The 17,620-nt window shown below is 44.6% G+C and overlaps 1 protein-coding gene across 2 annotated transcripts in view; it reads left to right on the top strand.

The window, feature by feature from the left end:
- The window catches only part of SLC35F3 (solute carrier family 35 member F3), a 460,159-nt gene that overhangs the window by 345,057 nt on the left and 97,482 nt on the right, over nt 1-17,620 (top strand). For both annotated transcript variants that reach the window (XM_049868514.1, XM_049868515.1), the window contains one exon: nt 7,999-8,335. In XM_049868514.1, coding sequence (XP_049724471.1) covers nt 7,999-8,335 — 337 coding nt within the window. The remainder of the gene's footprint in view (nt 1-7,998; nt 8,336-17,620) is intronic.

Here is a 17,620-nt window from a genome sequence, read left to right as displayed (position 1 = left end):
AGTAGCCCTTGCCTCTAGGCACTGCTTCTGCTTTATGAAAGAGTGGGAAATGCTTTTTAAACACCTGGTATGAGACAAAGATTGAGTTTTTTGGCAAGTGGTAGAATTGATGCCAAAAAAGAATTGATGCCAAAAAAGAATTGATATATATTCAACCGTTCCAGGAGGTAGCATATGATCAAGAACTAATGGTACTGAAGGAAGAAGTCCAAGCTTCATTGAATGCATCGGTGAAAAACAAGGCTCCAGGAATTGAAATACCAATTGAGATGTTTCAACAAACAGGTGTATTGCTGGAGGTGCTCATTCATCTATGCCAAGAAATTTCGAAGACCTGGCCAACCGACTGGAAGAGAGCCGTATTTATGCCCATTACAAGAAAGGTGATCCAAAAGAATGCAGAAATTATCAAACAGTATCATTCATATCACACGTAAGTAAAATTTTGCTGAAGATAGTTCAAAAACAGTTACAGCTATACATCAGCAGAAAACTACTAGAAATTCAAGCTGGATTCAGAAGAGGATGTGGAACCAGGAATATCATTGCTGTTGTCAGATGGATCTTAGCTGAGAGCAAAGAATACCAGAGAGAAGTTTACCTGTGTTTTATTGACTATGCAAAGGCATTTGACCATGTGGATCATAACAAATTATGGATAACATTGTGAAGAATGAGAATTCCAGAACACTTAATTGTGCTCATGAGGAAACTGTACTTAGACCAAGAGGCAGTCTTATAAACAGAACAGGGGGATATTGCGTGGTTTAAAACCAGGAAAGGTGTGTGTCACAGTTATAGCCTTTCACCATACTTATTCAATCTGTATGCTGAGCAAATAATCCAAGAAGCTGGACTATATGAAGAAGAACATGGCATCAGGATTGGAGGAAGAGTCATCAACAGCCTGCGATATGCAGATTGCACAACCTTGTTTGCTGAAATCAAAGAGGATTTGAAGCACTTACTAATGGAGATCAAAGACCACAGCCTTCAGTAGGGATTACACCTCAAAATAAAGAAAACAAAAATCCTCACAACTGGACCAATAAGCAACATCATGATAAATGGAGAAAATATTGAAGTTGTTAAGGATTTCATTTTACTTGGATCTACAATCAACACCCATGGAAGCAGCAGCCAAGAAATCAGATTACATATTACATTGGCCAAATCTGCTGCCAAAGACCTCTTTGAAGTGTTGAAAAGCAAAGATGTCGCTTTGAGGACTAAGGTGTGCCTGACTCAAGCCATGGTATTTTCAGTTGCCTCATACGCATGCAAAAGCTGGACAGTAAATAAGGAAAACCGAAGAAGAATTGATGCCTTTGAATTATGGTCTTGGTGAAGAATATTGAATATAATACCATGGATTGCCGGAACGAACAAGTCTGTCTTGGAAGAAATACAGCCGGGGCGCTCCTTGGAAGTGAGGATGGCGAGACTTTATCTCACTTACTTTGGACATTTTATCGGGAGAGACCAGTCCCTGGAGAAGGACATCGTCCTTTTTACTGACCCTCTTACCTTACTCATGCCATGGAGTACCCATTTTGTCCAAGAGAAAAAATTCCCTCTCCCCCCACAACCGCACGCACATACCAAACTTCCTCCAAAATGCTCAATGGAAGCAGCTCTAGCAACAGAAGTGGGGAGGGCCCTCCTGTTCCCCAGCATTTCTGAGTGAACTGAGCAGCGTAAACAGAGCATTCATCGGTGACACAGCTACAGGGAGATGCTTGACTCTGCAGTTACAGGATCTGTCAGCACAACCATTGGGCCAGAGTGTATAGTCTACTTTGCATGGCTCCCAGAACTGCTGGTTAAAGTACAGGATTAGAACTTAAGGTACAAGAAGATCATAAACAAAGGGCTTGTTTGCAGGGAGCAGGTATGTGAGGAGGACATATAGTATTGCTAGTAGCAACGGAGCTAGGGCAGGAAAGAGCTGGAAGCTAATTTGGCATTGATTTCTTTGAGACAATCTGCACAGCCTTTTTCAGTGGTAATAGAAGAGTGAAATCAAACATAGGAATTGCTTGACCTGCAATTTATGAGGGGGGAAGTAAACAAAATTTCCTGCACTTGAAGTAGACTTGAGAGGCTTTTGATAAGGGATGCTGCCCTCCTCATTGTAATTCCTTCTGTGTGAAGGCCTCTTGGGTCTCTCCAGAGCATAAACTGAAGAGCTCATGGAAAAGTAGGTTGGACTTTGTAAATTAGATGATGCGTGGAGTGGAACACATTTACCACATTTCCGATAGTGGGGAATAAAAATGTCTGCTAACCAAATTTATTATGTAGCTCCATATATATTCCACTAATTGTATCCCGTTGTTATGGACATTGGGGCTTTCACTTCCTAAATAAAGTAGGGCCAACATCTGAATTTGCTCCAATGCCTTCAGCCAATCTAGCAGTTTCTCTCAATACATGTCTAATAAAGCAAGGCTTGAGGTGGAGGGAGGTATTGGGGTAAGGGTTGCATAAGGAGGTGACAGTGGATTTCGGTCTCCCCATCTTCTTTCCTGTCCTTCTATCAGTTGCTGTCTTAGTTACCTAGTGCTACTATAAGAGAAATACCACAAGTGGGTGGCTTTAACAAAGAAAAATTTATTCTTTCACAGTCTAGGAGGCTAGAAGTCCGAATTCAGGGTGCCAGCTCCAGGGGAAGGCTTTCTGTCAGCTCTGAAGGAAGGTGCTTGTCATCAATCTTCCCCTGGTCTAGGAGTTTCACAGCACATGGACCCAAGTCCAAAGGACTTGCTTTACTCCTGGCACTACTTTCTTGGTGCTATGAGGTCCTCTGTCTCTCTACTCACTTCTCTTTCATATCTCTTAAAGAGAGTGATTGACTCAAGATAGTCTAATCTTGTAGATTGAGTTCTGCCTCATTAACAGAACTGCCTCTAATCCCACCTCATTAACATCACAGAGTAGGATTTACAACACATAAGAAAATCACATCAGATGACAAAGTGGTGGACAATCACACAATGTTGGGAATCATGGCCTAGCCAAGTTGCCACACATTTTGGGGGACATAGTTCAATCCATAAAAAAAAAAATCTCTGACTCATGGCAACCCCATGTGTGTCAGAGTAGAACTATGCTCCACGGGGTTTTCAATAGCTGGCTTTTTGGAAGTAGATCACTAGGCCTTGCTGCCAAGGTGCCTCTGGGTGGACTTGAACCTCCAATCTTTCAGTTAGCAGCAGAGCATATGAACTGTTTGCACCACCCTGGGACTGCCTGCCCCTCTACAGATCCTGTGTATTTCCAACCTGCACCTCTGCTCCTTTTGCTTAGAGCCAATTTATCCTTCCAAGCCCAGGCCAAGCTTCTGAGTCCAATTCTTTTGACTATCATGACAGTCTGTGCTGATCATTCTCTTATTGGAATTCCTGTTATATTCTAGCTCTTCCGGTGTTGCACATAATTGTTCTGTTTTGTCACACCCAGATTGACTGTACGCTCCTGAAAAACAGTAATTGTGTTTTATATTTATTTACTGACGGCCCAGAGCTCTTAGCCCAGGGCAGACACTTGCTCTCTGCCTGGCTGATTGAAGTGCTCCTGGGATGCATGCACTGGACACAGCCCTGTGAGGTTTATAAAATTCATGCCATTATGTATTAAGGTAAAAAAATAAAATGCATGATGAAAACATAATGCAATCCCAATTTTGCTGGGTGAGTGAATATATAAGTATATCCGTGTGTGGTGGTGGTACAGATATGATGTGTGTGTGTGGTGTGTGCATGAGTGTGATGTGTGGCATATGAGTATGTGTGTTGTGAGTGTGGTGTGTGTATGGCACAATGTGTGTGCCTGGGGTGCCTATATGTGAGTATATGTGTGTTGTGAGTAAGGGTGTGGTATGTGTGTGAATGAGTGTGGGTATGGTGTGAATGTACATGGGTATGGTGTGTGTGCATGTGTGTGAGTGTAGTGGGTGTGGTGAATGTTGTGAGTGTATGTGTGTGTGTGTGACATGAAGACAAATAAGACTGGAGAAGGTACAGCAAAATATTAACAGTGATATCTCTGGTTGATAAGCTTGTTGTTGTTGTTAGGTGCCGTCAGGTCGATTCTGACTCTTATTGACCCTATAGGACAGAGTAGGACTGCCCCATAGGGTTTCCAAGGAGCGGCTGGTGGATTTGAACTGCCAACCTTTTGGTTAGCAGCTGAGCTCTTAACCACTATGCCACCAGGGCTCCGATGGGTAAGATTATGGATTGCTTTTTCTTTATGCTATTTTGTACATTTTGAAAGTATTTGTAAAGAACATTTCTAAGTTCACATGAGGTAGGAGGTGAACTTCGGAGTACTAAGTGAGGTAATGAGATTGATATTAAGTGGTTGTTATTATTATAGGAGGCTCAGCGAAGTGAAATGAGAGGCTTGCACCGAATCAGATTTGGTTGGTTTTGACGACAGTGTTTCCCAAAGTGTGTTCCAAGAGACAGTTGGCCTACTACAAGGTGTTACACATTTAAAGAATTTGAGAAGCGCCGCATTCTGTAGCTGCCTCTTGAAAAGTCACTCTGTCCTTTAGGCCCGAATATTCCTATCTTTGTTCTACCTAGTGTTTTCCAAACATAACTGACCGTAGAATCCTTTTTTTCTTATAATGCCTGTTAACTGCGTTACTTTTTGAGAAACATTGTTCTATCTTCTATATTAATTATTCTTTTTAAATAATAGATTATTGATTTTAGTTTCAAATATCTTTAATTTGTTTGTGTACTGTTAATATTTCCTTTGGTTAATGATACAGAGTGGTTACAAAGTTAGAGAATAACTCCTTTAATCCGAGCCCATAGGAGCATTTCAGCAATGCGAAATTACATGATTCAGTGACTTTTCTCCTGAATTGTAACAGCTATGCAGCATCAATCATGGCTTAGTTCTTTAAAGTTTTAAGACGTTATTTGCCATCATGAAAACACTAAATGAAGAAACATGTTGTGAACCTGAATTTATTCCATCCCCTTGGGAGTTCATTCTCAAGAGGGAAAGTAGCACTGTAAAACTGCATTTCATTGTGACAGGGGCTTTTTGTTTCAACTCCACAATTATCTTTTCAGTACGAGTTTTTGGCAGCGCTGCTGATAGTTGGGACACTCCCTGACCCCCAACAGTCCTTGCAAATTATCCCAATAATGAAAGGTTGCAGAGGCTAACCTGAAATGGCAGGTGATCGGTGTGTACACTGAAACGTGTTTGCTCTGTTCGAAACGGAATTTGTCTTAAATTGTGGGAACTCACTGTGGGCAAAATCAAGGCAGGGCGTATGCAAAAGGATGGGAATCTGTCTTGCTTTTGACCCTCCTCGGCTTCCCCCTGCCCTTAGCCTAGGCTGTCTGGCTTGTATGAAGCTCAAAGGAGGTTAAATATTTGGTTTTCCCAAGCCTTTCCAACTAGGATATGCACACATGAAAAGTAAGAGAACTGGGGAGATTAACTATTAATAACGGAGGTAATGAAGCGCAATATGTTGTTGTTGTTAGTTGCCATCAAGTCAGCTTCAACTCATGGCGACCGTCTATGTGAAATGTTGCCTGGTCCTATGTCATCCTCATGATTATTGGTATGCTAGAGTTCATTATTGCAGCTAGTGTGTCAATCCATCTCATTAAGGGTTTCCCTCATTTTCACTGGCCCTTTACCAACCATGATATCCTTTTCTAGAGACTGGTCTTTTCTGATGACATATACAAACTAAGCAAGTCGAAGTCTCACCATCCTCACTTATTTTTTATCGTGCTTTAAGTGAAAGTTTACAAACCAAGTCAGTCTCTCACACAAAAATTTATATACACCTTGCTATGTACTCCTAGCTTCTTTCCCCCAATGAGACAGCACACTCCCTGTCTCTACCCTGTATTCCCTGTGTCCATTCAGCCAGCTTCTGCCCCCTCTGCCTTCTCAACTCCCCTCCAGACAGGAGCTGTCCACATAGTCTCATGTGTCTACTTGAGCCAAGAAGCTCACTCCTCACCAGTATCATTTTCTATCTTGCAGTCCAGTCCAATCCCTATCTGAAGAGTTGGCTCTGGGAATGGCTCCAGTCTTGGGCTGACAGAAGGTCTGGGGACCATGACCTCTGTAGTCCTTCTAGTCTCAGTCAGACCATTAAGTCTGGTCTTTTTATGAGAATTTGAGGTCTGCATCACACTGCTCTCCTGCTCCATCAGGGATTCTCTGTTGTTTTCCTTGTCAGGGCAGTTATCGGTTGTAGTTCTTCTGGTCTCAGGCTGATGTAGTCTCTGATTTATGTGGCCCTTTTTCTCTCTTTCACCATCCTCACTTTTAAGGAACATTCTGGTCGTATTTCTTCTAAAACTGATTTGTTCATTCTTTTGGTAGTCCATGGTATAATCAATATTCAACCATTGTTCGAACGCATCAATTCTTCTGTCTTCCTTTTTCACTATCCAACTTTTGCATGTTTATGAGGTAACTGAAAATACCATGGTCTGGATCAGATGCACAATACAGATGGTGTCAAATGGGATTTAGACCAGCAAAGCTCTGCAAACAGGATTTGGGCCAGTAAAGTACATTCTCTCTCCTTGACTAGCTACATAATAGTATGTTTACCTTTGGCTAAAACAGATGCGGCCAGGGCTGGTGTTTAACGATATGATTAGCTAACATCTGTATAATAGGCTATCAGGATTTATGTCATAGGATGCTTATGTTTCAGAAAGTATAATATATAAAACTCAGTGCAGTGATTGGATATTAACACTATTAAAGTTATTTATATAAGATGCTATTGTTTAAATAAAACACATAGAGCACGTCTGACCCCAATACATTCTGTACTCATTTCCTGTATCCTTAAGTGAAGATGGCCTCTTATCACTTATGTGGTCCACTCAGCCAAGTGCCAAGTGGAACAGATAAAAGGCAAGTACGTTGCCTTCTGGAAATTTGCATCTGCCCCTAGTTACACACTACCCAGGCAGAAGGCTCTGTTTAAATTTCCAGCTGACTGGCACGCACACAATGTAAAAACAAACAGTGGAAATAACACTTTTGCGCCTTCCCGTGGTCAGAGGGAACGGCACTGCTCACAGAGCCATGCTTTGGCTGAGCCTGGCTTCCAGAAGTAACACGACTCTAGAATGCAGGGCCCCTGACCTCTCACAGCGCAGCTGCCAGATTTGTGGTTTTTTTAAGTAGACGTTTGAAGTGGGCCTGGAGGAGATCAGCGGGAAGCCGATTTGAAAAAAAAAAAAAAAAGAGGCAGGTCTATTTTTGCAGTACATGCAAAATATATGAGCATCTTGGCACCCAAGCCTTTAAGTAGCAGCAGCAAGGAGCTCTTAGGGGTTAAGGCCTGTGACCCCCTCCTAGGAATCCCCAGCACCCAGTAAGCAGTTTAGTACACCTGAGCTGAAATAAACTATCATGAAAGTATATTGGCCGCTCTGTGTGTTCTGAGGCCTGGTGGTCCAGTGGTTAAGAGCTTAGCTGCTAACCAAATGGTCAGCAGTTCGAATCCACCAGGTGCTCCTTAGAAATCCTTTGGGGGCAGTTCTACTCTATCCTATAGGGTCGCCATGAGTGAGAATCCATTGGACAGCAATGCGATTTGTGTGTTCCAGAGAAGGGCTTCCCAAATTCCAAGGTACACACAGATCATCTGTTAAAATGCAGATTCAGTAGGTGAATAATCTAGGGTGGGGCCCAAGAATCTGCATTTCTAATGACCTCCCCAGGGGTGCTGATGCTGCTGGTCCAGGACCACACTTTGAGTATCCAAGTTCTGGTTGGTAAGAAAAGCTGTGACAGCAGTTCTGTTAAAATGTTGTATGACATCGCTGTCCCGGAAACTGGCTCCATTTCCTCTTCCCGGTCAGGGGACTGGGCTTGATAGTGGCCGACGGTCAGCTGTCCTCTTGCTTACCGCACCGCCGCCTCGCCCTGGTGGGGGTGTGTTGGTCTGGGGCTCCTGCTAACAGCACCCTCTCTTCCCTGCAGGGGAGGAGCGGCCCCGGGACTCCCCGGCCCCAGCGGCGGCATCGGCGGAGGCCCAGGCAGCGGCCGGGGCAGAGGCCGGAGGGAGGACAGGCCGCTTCTGCTGGCGATGCTCGCGCGCGCAGCTCAAGAAGGCCTTCTGGGGCGTGGCGGTGGTGCTGTGTGTGTGCGCCTCCTGGGCCGGCTCCACGCAGCTCGCCAAGCTCACCTTCAAGACGTTCGACGCGCCCTTCACCCTAACATGGTTTGCCACCAACTGGAACTTTCTATTCTTCCCGCTGTACTACGTGGGACATGTCTGCAAGTCAGCAGAGAAGCAGTCTTTGAAGCAGAGATACAGGTAGGCGCGTCCTGGCCAGCAGCCGCCTTCTCTGAGGCTTCTCTCCTGCCCCAGGCCGCTGGGCGCTGGAAAGGGCCACGTGAGAAGGAGCCGAAGATGGGGGTGGGGGGGTGTCAGGACCCTCTGTCTACTATACCCTCAGGGTTTTGAACTCCTTGTTCCTCTGTCTCCTGGCCCACTGCCCTCAGAGTACCTTTATATGAAACAAGAGAACGTGGCACCTTCCTGGGATGACCCACAGCTGGTCCCCAGGAAGCAAAGAAATGGGAGTGTGTTACTCCTCATCAGACCTGAGAGGTGCCACCCAGCCTGGGTGAGGACTGGGAGTCCATGGAGCCCAGCGATTTGCCTGGTTCCTGTACCTTAGTTTCCCTCTTGGAGAGGCTCATTGCAAAGACTCCCCTACTCATGTGCTTTTTAATCCAAAACAGTCCACCTCCCTGTATGTGATTCCATGGGTCTGATATCTGAAAGTGTGGGAATCAAACCCAAAGCAGGGCCTGGACTTTGTTGAATGTATTTTTTCCTACTGAGTCCACTGAAATGATGTTCCTTTTAAAACCTTGCATAAAGTCTCAGCCCCAGCCTCTACCTCTGTATAGACCAGGGATCTCCTACCTTCCTGGGGAGTCACATTGTGGGTGTTCAGTCTTGTGCTCATATACGCCCATCACGGGGTCTCGAGGTGCCTGAGGTAGTGGCTCAACGTGGGCTTACCACTGGTTCACGTCAGGTCAAGCAGAAAAGCCCAGGAAAGAATGCTGGCCAAGGGGACGCCGTTAGCCCTGGACGCTTACCTTTTGTCAGTTCTGGTGGAAAAAAAAAAAAAAATTGACAGTTGATGATTCTTCACTCCTTCACCTCCCATCCCCCATCCACCACCCCCCGCCAAACTCATACACATATAAAATTGCCATGTCCATTACCATCTGCTTTAAACTCCAACCCTGTTCTAAAGTTGTGCCTAAAGTTGTAAAGTTGTGCCTAAAATTGTAAAGTTGTGCCTTAGAAGCCACAAAACCAAAGAAAAAGAAACCCGTTGCTGTCGAGTAGATTTTGACTCATAGCAACCCTTTAGAACAGAGTAGAACTGCCCCATAGAATTTCCAAGGAGCACCTGGTGAATTCGAACTCCCAGCCTTTAAGTTAGCAGCTGTAGCCCTTAACCACTACACCACCAGGGTTCCCTAGAAGTCACAAGATAATTTAAAATATTGTGGTGGGTATCTGTGGATGCAAGGAGCAAAGAGGTTTGGGGACAGACTCTGATCAGAATTGCTCTCTGGTGACCAGGCATTATGTCTTTCTACAGTTATACTTGGAAGTCTGGGCACAACATTCGCTTAACCTTCAGATGGATTTGGTCTGGCTCCTTTAAAAGACTGGGTTGTAAGCCAGAGGACTAATTCCTCTAAAGGAAGAGGCTCTGATGGCCTTGGACTGAGTCACAGAGGCCAGCATCTCATTCACTTTGTGAAAAAGATTTAGCAAATGCTGGAGAGGAGGCTGCAGGGCATGGCACCCCACCCAGGCCTGGGCATTCTCCGTGTTGACTTAAACCAACTGTTCCTGGAGAAGCGGAAGCTGTTAAAGAGGCACTTAACGTGCTTCTCCTGAATAGCAGCCAAAAAATGGACAGATAGGGCCCAAGATTGTTCCAAAGGCAAAAGGAGAATAATGGCCTGCTTCTAGTCAAAGAGGAAAGCAAATATTCAGTAAATCATGTTAGCCATGAGGGTTTTCAATTTGTAATTCAGAGTTCACCCTTCTTTACACTGACTAGCATATTACCATGCAGCCCCTAACAAAGGGCAGAAAATGAACAATGCACTCCCTTTCTTGGTAAAGAATTTCTGGGAGAGAAGATAGAATGCTCTACCCTGCTTCCTGTGACCATGCAGGCTGAGAGAGGGCCTCCCCTGAGCAGCAGTATGTGTCATCATTACCTGGGGACAAGCCTGGCTCTGTGGACATCCATGTAGGACAGGCCCAGCAGCACTTAACCTTTGTGCTGCAAACAGCACAGAAAGAGCAAAGCTCATTGGTGGTTAAAATGTCAAGGTAGAAAAACGGGAAAGGTCACTGAAGAAGATAAGTTATACATACTACTACCCTTTGCCATCAAGTGGATTCTGACTCATAGTGACCCTATGGGACAGAATAGAACTGCCCCATAGGGCGTCCAAGGAGTGGCTGATGGATTCAAACTGCTGACCTCTTGGTTGGTTAGCAGCCATAGCTCTTAACCACTGCACTGCCAATGTTTCTAGTTATATGCAGAAAGGCATAAACACCTTGATTTCAGGCTGTTTTCCTTCTATGGTAGCTCTGGTGGCCCAGCAGTTATACATTCCACTGCTAACCGAAAGGTTGATGGTTCGAGCCCATCAGCCACTCCAGGGGATAAAGATGTGCCAGTCTGCTTCCTTAAAGATTTACAGCCTTGGAAACTCTATGGGGCAGTTCTACTCTGTCCTATAGAGTCGGTCTGAGTAGAAATCGACTGGACAGCAGTGGGTTTGGGTTTGGTTTGGTTTGGTCCTTATGTAAAAAGTGTCTGGAATGAGTCAGGATTGGAGAACAACATGGGAGGATGTAAATAACTTCGTTATTGAAGTCAGTTAAAAACTTGCCCAGTTTCTACCATAAAGTTTAATTTGACCTCTTAAAGTTTTTCTGATTGTAAACTGGGTTCGCGCTGAAGCTCGGCAGAGTTGCCGATTTTCCAACCAATTCTTGGGTATGTACATTCAGCGGTGCACACCACTGGAGGGGTTAAGAGAGATTCTTTCTCAAAAAAGGAAGAGGGAAATCTTAACAGACCTTCCTTAGGAAATCACGATTTTATCACTACTCAGATTGAGAGTTCTTTAAACAGACTTTAAGATTCCTAGAAATAAATGAAAATCACATCTTCGTGCTTCTTTCACAACTAATGCTGGAGAAGATCCAGGGTCAGCTGAAGAGACGTGACCCTCAGCTGAAAATGTTTTAGCAGGAAGCCGGGGAGGAGAGGAAAAAAGTAGAGACCTTTTTCACAGAGAGGGAAGCTGGAGACACAAGCCAGATTTTCTTTTGGTTATCAGGAAGCAATCCTAATAAGGTCTTTTTCCCCAAGCCTACCTACCTGGAAGAAGCCAGAAAAGTAAGCCAGAGCAGAGAAGCACCAGAATGTATTGCCTGGCACAAGCTCCTCTGTCACGTCCTACGTGTCAGCTGGAGATCTTGTTAAAAGGCAGACTCTGCTTCCGTGAGTCTGGGGGGTCTGAGAGTCTGCATTTCTAACAAGTTCCCTGATGGTGCTGGAGATGCTGGCTCAGGGACCATACTTGGGTCCTGGAGTTGTTGAGTTTCAGATACAGGTTTTCCCAAATATTGCCAGTCTGGCCAAAAATAAGAACCAGAGCTTGCCAAACATTGGACAACTGAAGAGTGGCTTGATTAGGGGCCAGAGGACTGTTCGTGCTTAGTCCTCTGTCCCTTGCTAGGGAACACCCCTGGGCATGTCATTTGAGCATTCAGAGCCTCAGAGTCCCTTTGTAAAAAGAAGGTGATGGCACAGGGCTGCCTGGCACTAAGGGTTGGCATATGATCAAATGAGACACCATATGTGCACGCGCCCAAGAACTGAAAAGCGCTGTGTAAATGGGAGGAGCCATCACTGCACTGGAATATTCCATACGTGCTGTATCAAAAGATGTAACCAGGCTTTGTTCACTTCCCACCCGTGCTGTCCACTTAAATTACAGTTGTCTTAGAGGGTGTGCAGCTCCTCTGGTGCTGGGCAAATCTTACATTCTGGAGAAGTCAGCTTGTGGCCCTTGTGACCGTACAGAGCAGCCAAGAGCACTGACCAGGCTCCTCATGGTCACTTCCCATTGTCAGAAATTAGAGTGTGAATGTAGAAACCTCCTGGCCCCGCTGCCCAGGGTTTTCAGGTGGATGCCTCCTTCCTCCACGTGGTCATCACTCCCAGAGCCCCCCCCCCGCCCCCGTCTCCTGATCTTATTGGCTGGAGATGCTGTGAGAAAGCAGTAGTGCCCAGAACTTGGGGCGGGCAGGGGGATGAGCTCTGGCGTGACCTAAAATTGGGTACTGCTCCCCAGAGCCTCCCAAACAGCTGTTCACTTGGGTGGGAAAGAACAGGGAAGAAAGGTGTCAGAGGGCAGGTGTGAACACACGCGGCCTCTAGCAACTCTGGGCAGGGGGCCCGAGAGGTCACCTGGAGAAGACCTGACACGTTGGCAGTGGTGCTCTTGTCAGAAGAGAAGGTCTTCCAGGAATTTCCACGGGAGTGACCTATTTTCTTAAGCAACTGCTGTGACCTGCTGCTGTCAGGCTGCTGCCAAAACCAGTGAAGGAGACAGTGGTGACAGATGTTTCCCTCTGCCGTTTATAGTTTCAGGCTTCTATGAGCTGGCCAGTTGATTCTGTCTCAGAAATTGAGTAACAGTCTGAGTCCAGAGAGCGGAAAGAGCAGTTTCTATGCCTTTTATCATAAAGCCTGCGGGGGCCTGGCACGTGTATGTATCCGGCCACCCAGACTTACCTAGGAACTATATCACATGTGTAGCTGTGATGTCCATCCAACACTCAATGTCTAAGAGGCAGAGAACAGCAATAGCAGGCTGGGTGCTTGCTCACCCTAACCTTATTTATTATCTGCTTTGGGCTAGGCACTAGGGATCAATAAGACGTGGTCCCTGTCCTAAAGGAGTCTATCACCTGGTGAAGGGAGTTAGAAAGCAAGGCAAGTCTGGGGGTAGATGCAGGGGAGCAATGTGCCTTAGAAGAAGTAACCCAGGAATAGTTTCTTTAAAGATGAGCAAATAGTTTTCTACGTGATGGAGGATGAGGTCAAGAACTTTCTAGGCAGATGGAGTAGCACAGGAAAGGCCAGAGGCTGGGCAGAGCCTGGTGCCTGAGGGAGCCCTGAGTCATTTGGCCTGGCTGGAGCACAGGAGGCATGGGGGTGAAGGAAGTGAGACTGACCAGTTAGGCAGGGGCCACATCCTGGAGAGCCTCCTCCACCAGGCAGAAGGTTTGAAATCTAAGGTAAATATTGACAGGAACCATCAAAGGGTCAGGGCAGAGCAGAGACATGGTCAGATTTGATCTTTAGAAATGTCATCACGGCAGCCCTGGGAGACTGGAATGGAAGGGCAAGGCTGGAGGCCAGCCCAGGGCAGTGAACTTTTCTAGACGTCTGTATATCTGGGGTTGTGGGGCGGGTGTGGATGAAACAGATGCTGTTCCTCACTCTAAGGAGCTCACAAGGAATGAGAGCAAGACCTTTGTAAAAACTGGGTGGAATATAAGGAGGGGGAGGGCCGACTGGCTTGGCTGCAGTTTTGGGGACGAGAACAGAGCAGAATAGGCATCAGCTTGAGACCAGGTTGGGAAGGGCTTGGGTGCCCTATCAAGGGTTGGGGCTTTATTCTCTAGGCAAAACTTAGAAAGTTTAGAGCAGAAGAATGATGTAATCAGAGCTGCTTTCATCTTAGGATTCAGAATGCTACATACGTAACTGGTTATAGGCTATATTCCTTTCACACAGCTGAAGTGAGGCAGCTGTCAGTCTGGGAGGGGGTGCACTTAGTTCCTGACCACTGTTAAGAATGGACTCCAAGTGTAAGTTTTTGAAGTATGACAGATGGCAATTTCTTGCTTTGGGCTGTCAACTTCTTTTTCAGCCTACAGCAAACTTGTGTGTTGGTGCAAAGAATTTGAATTGTCTTTTTCTCAACAAAGACAAGTATTCCAAAAACGGGGAAATCTTTTCAGGAAACATTTATACCTTTTCTTCAGGCATGATGGCACATGCTCAGGCATTGCCTGAGCAGCTCTGATTACCAATGCCCCAGCAGGTCCCTGCCTTTCTGGGGGTGTCAGGCCCAAGTATTTGACACACCTGGTAGGTGCCTGTCCTTCCTTACCCTGAGCCCTAAACATGCTCTGGCCTCTTGCTCCCATCAAGAGTTGTTCGTTTTTTCTCTTTTTAATGTGCTTTAGGTAAAAGTTTAGAAAGCAAATTAGTTTCTCATTCAAAAACTTATACACAAATTGTTTTGTGGCATTGGCTGCACTCCCACATTGTGTCAGCATTCTCCCCCTTTCCCTTTCCACCCCGGTTCCCTGGTTCTATTCACCCAGTTTTCCTGTCCTTTCTCGCCTTCTTGTCTTTGTTTTTGGGCAGGTGTTGACCATTTGCAGAACCCTGTTGGTGCAGTGGCTAAAAGCTTAGCCGCTAACCAAAAGGTCAGCGGTTGGAATCTACCAGCTGCTCCTTGGAAACCCTATGGGGCACTTCTGCTCTGTCCTGTAGGGTCACTATGAGTTGGAATCGACTCAACAGCAAAGGGTTTGGTTTGAGTTTTTTTGGTTGCCCATTTGGTCTCTTATACTTGACTGATGTAAGAAGCACGTTCCTCAGATGTGTCATTGCTTGTTTTGTAAGCCTGCCTAATCTTTAGCTGAAAGGTGAACTTTGGGAGTAGCTTCGATTTTGAATTTAGAAGGTTATGTCCAGGTGCCATATTCTCGGGGTTCCTCCAGTCTCTGTCAGAGCACTAAATTTGGTCTTTTTTATGAATTTGATCATTTGTTCTACATTTTTCTCCTGCTCCGTCCTGGATCCCCTGTTTCCCAGTCAGAGCTGTCAGTAGTGGTAGCCAAGCACCTTCTAATCTTCTGGTCTCAGGATTATGGAGGCTGTGGTGCATGTAGTCCATTAGGCCTTTGGACTAATTGCTCCCTTAAGTCTGTAGTTATTTTCACTCTCCTTTGCTCTGGACTAGAAGAGACCGATAGTTGTATCTCAGGTGGCTGCTCGCAAGCTTTTGAGACCCCAGAGGATATTCACCAAAGTAGGATTTAAAACATTGTTTTTAAGAACTATGTTGTGCCAATTGATGTAGATGTCCCCCAAGCTGTGGTCCTTTGCCTTCAAACAGGGGAACTTCACCCCATGAGGTGTTTAGTTACGTCTAAGAGGTTTGGCTGACTGTGCCACTTGTGTGCTTTATTGCCTACATTAATACCTGAGGAACACCTACAGTCATGTATTTAGAAATTCCCTCCACTGAACCTGTGTCTGCTGGTGGATGCACTCCCTTACCCTCCCCCTCACCTCTTGGCATATCTGTCTATCTATGTAGCCATCGTAGATTACTGTTTGTTGATTCTATTGTTGCAGGTTTGTCTATGCTATAGTACCCATTGCAGCTGAGTGGATTCTGACCCATAGCGACCCTATAGGACAGAGTGGAACTACGCCACAGGGTTTCCAAGGAGCGGCTGATGGATTCCAACTGCCAACCTTTTGGTTAGCAGCCAAATTCTTAACCACTGCACCACCATGGCTCCAGTAGTTACCATACCTCCATCAAGTCAATTCTGACTCATAGCGACCATATAGGACAGGGTAGAACTGCTCCATACGGTTTCCAAGGAACGCCTGGTGGATTCTAACTGCTGACCTGTTGGTTAGCAGCTGTAGCTCTTAACCACTACACCACCAGGGTTTCCAGAGAGTTGTCCTTTATTCCTGCATTCCTCTCAGTGTCCTCTCTTGTCTTGGTCATGTTGTGCTGACTTCTCCCATATTGTGTATTACCTTTCCCTTCACCCATATTAACATGTCTCCTATCACTTTGGTAATTTCGTCTCCCTCCCACTCCTGTCACTGGTAACCATCAAAGAGTTTTTTTTTGTTTTTTTTTTTCTCCCGTGTGTAAACCTTTTGTTGTTACTTTATAAAAGCAGTCTCACACAGTATTTACCTTTTTGCAGTTGACTTACTTCACTCAGCGTATAATGCCCTCCAGATTCATCTATGTTGTGAGAAGTTTCATGGATTCATCATTATTCTTTATCATTGCATAGTGTTCCATTGTGTGTATGTACCACAGTTTGTTAATCCATTCATCTGTTGATGGACACTTAGGCTTCTTCCACCTTTTTGCTATTGTGAATAATGCTGTAATGAACATGGGTGTGCATATGCCTATTCATGTCATGGCTCTTATTTCTTTAGGGAATATATACCTAGGAGTGGGATTGCTGGATCATATGGTATTTCTATTTTAGCTTTTTGAGGAAGTGCCATACCATTTTACATAATGATTTACCATTTCACATTCCCACCAGTAGTGTATAAGAATTCCAATCTCCCTACATCCTTGCCAACATTTGTTGTTTTCTGTTTTGCCAGTAATGTCGGGGTGAGAGTTTTGATTTGCGTCTTTCTGATTACTAATGATCACGAGCATTTCTTCAGATGTTTGTTAGCAGCCCGAATGTCTTCTTTGATGAAATGTCTGTTCATATCCTTTGTCCATTTTTTAATTGGTTTATTTGTCTTTTTTTGTTGTTGCTGCTGTTGAGGTATTGAAGTTTTCTTTAAATTTTAAAGATTAGACCCTTGTCAGATATGTTGTAGCCAATGATTTTTTTCCCAGTCAGTAGGTCCTCTTTTCACATTTTTGAAGAAATCTTTTGTTGAGAATAAGGGCTTAATTTTTAGGAGATTCAATTTATCTAGTTTAACTTCTGTATGTGCATTTTTAGTTGTGTTTGGTAATCTATTTATGCCATCTATTAGGGCCCTTAGCACTGTCCCTAATTGTCCCTCCATGATCTTTATAGTTTTAGGTTTTATATTTAGGTATTTTTGATCCATTTTGAGTTAATTTTTGTGTATGGTGTGAGGTATGGATCCTGTTTGTTTTTTACCAATTCTGCCACCTCTTTACTGGTGCATTTAGTCCATTTACATTCAGTGTGATTATTGATAGGTATGAGTTTATTGCTGTCATTTCCTTGTGCTTTTTGTGGTGTTAATAGTCTCTTTGTTCTGCCTAATTTTCAGTGCTGAGTTTTTTTGTTTTTGTGGCTTGTCCTTTCATTTCCTTCATCGTTTTTGGTTTGTGTGTACTAAATCTTTATGATTTTCTCTTTTTATGTATTTTGACGGGTAGGTTTGTTGACTTTCTTTATATAAAAAATAGTTACCCTGAAATTTACCTTTATCTCCCTAAGTTTAAAGTCGTAATTTATTTTTTGATATCACCTGGACTTCCTCTTCATACAGAAGCTCTAAACCTATACCTTTATTCCCCCTTTATGCTCTGAAGTGGTCATCAGTTACAGATGGATGTCTCTTATCTCCTGTTTTCTATGTTTTAGCTTTATTTTAGTTTTGAGAGTTTTTTATCTAGTTGAAATCAATCCGACGTTGTCATGTGTTTTAATCTCAGGTTGTTGGCTGGTGTGCTGTTAAAGAGT

This window comes from Elephas maximus, chromosome 24, assembly GCF_024166365.1.
Source record: "Elephas maximus indicus isolate mEleMax1 chromosome 24, mEleMax1 primary haplotype, whole genome shotgun sequence".
In the NCBI taxonomy this organism is placed as follows: Eukaryota; Metazoa; Chordata; class Mammalia; order Proboscidea; family Elephantidae; genus Elephas; species Elephas maximus.
Note: the sequence above shows the minus strand (reverse complement) of the source record. Positions and strands in the feature narration are given on the sequence as shown.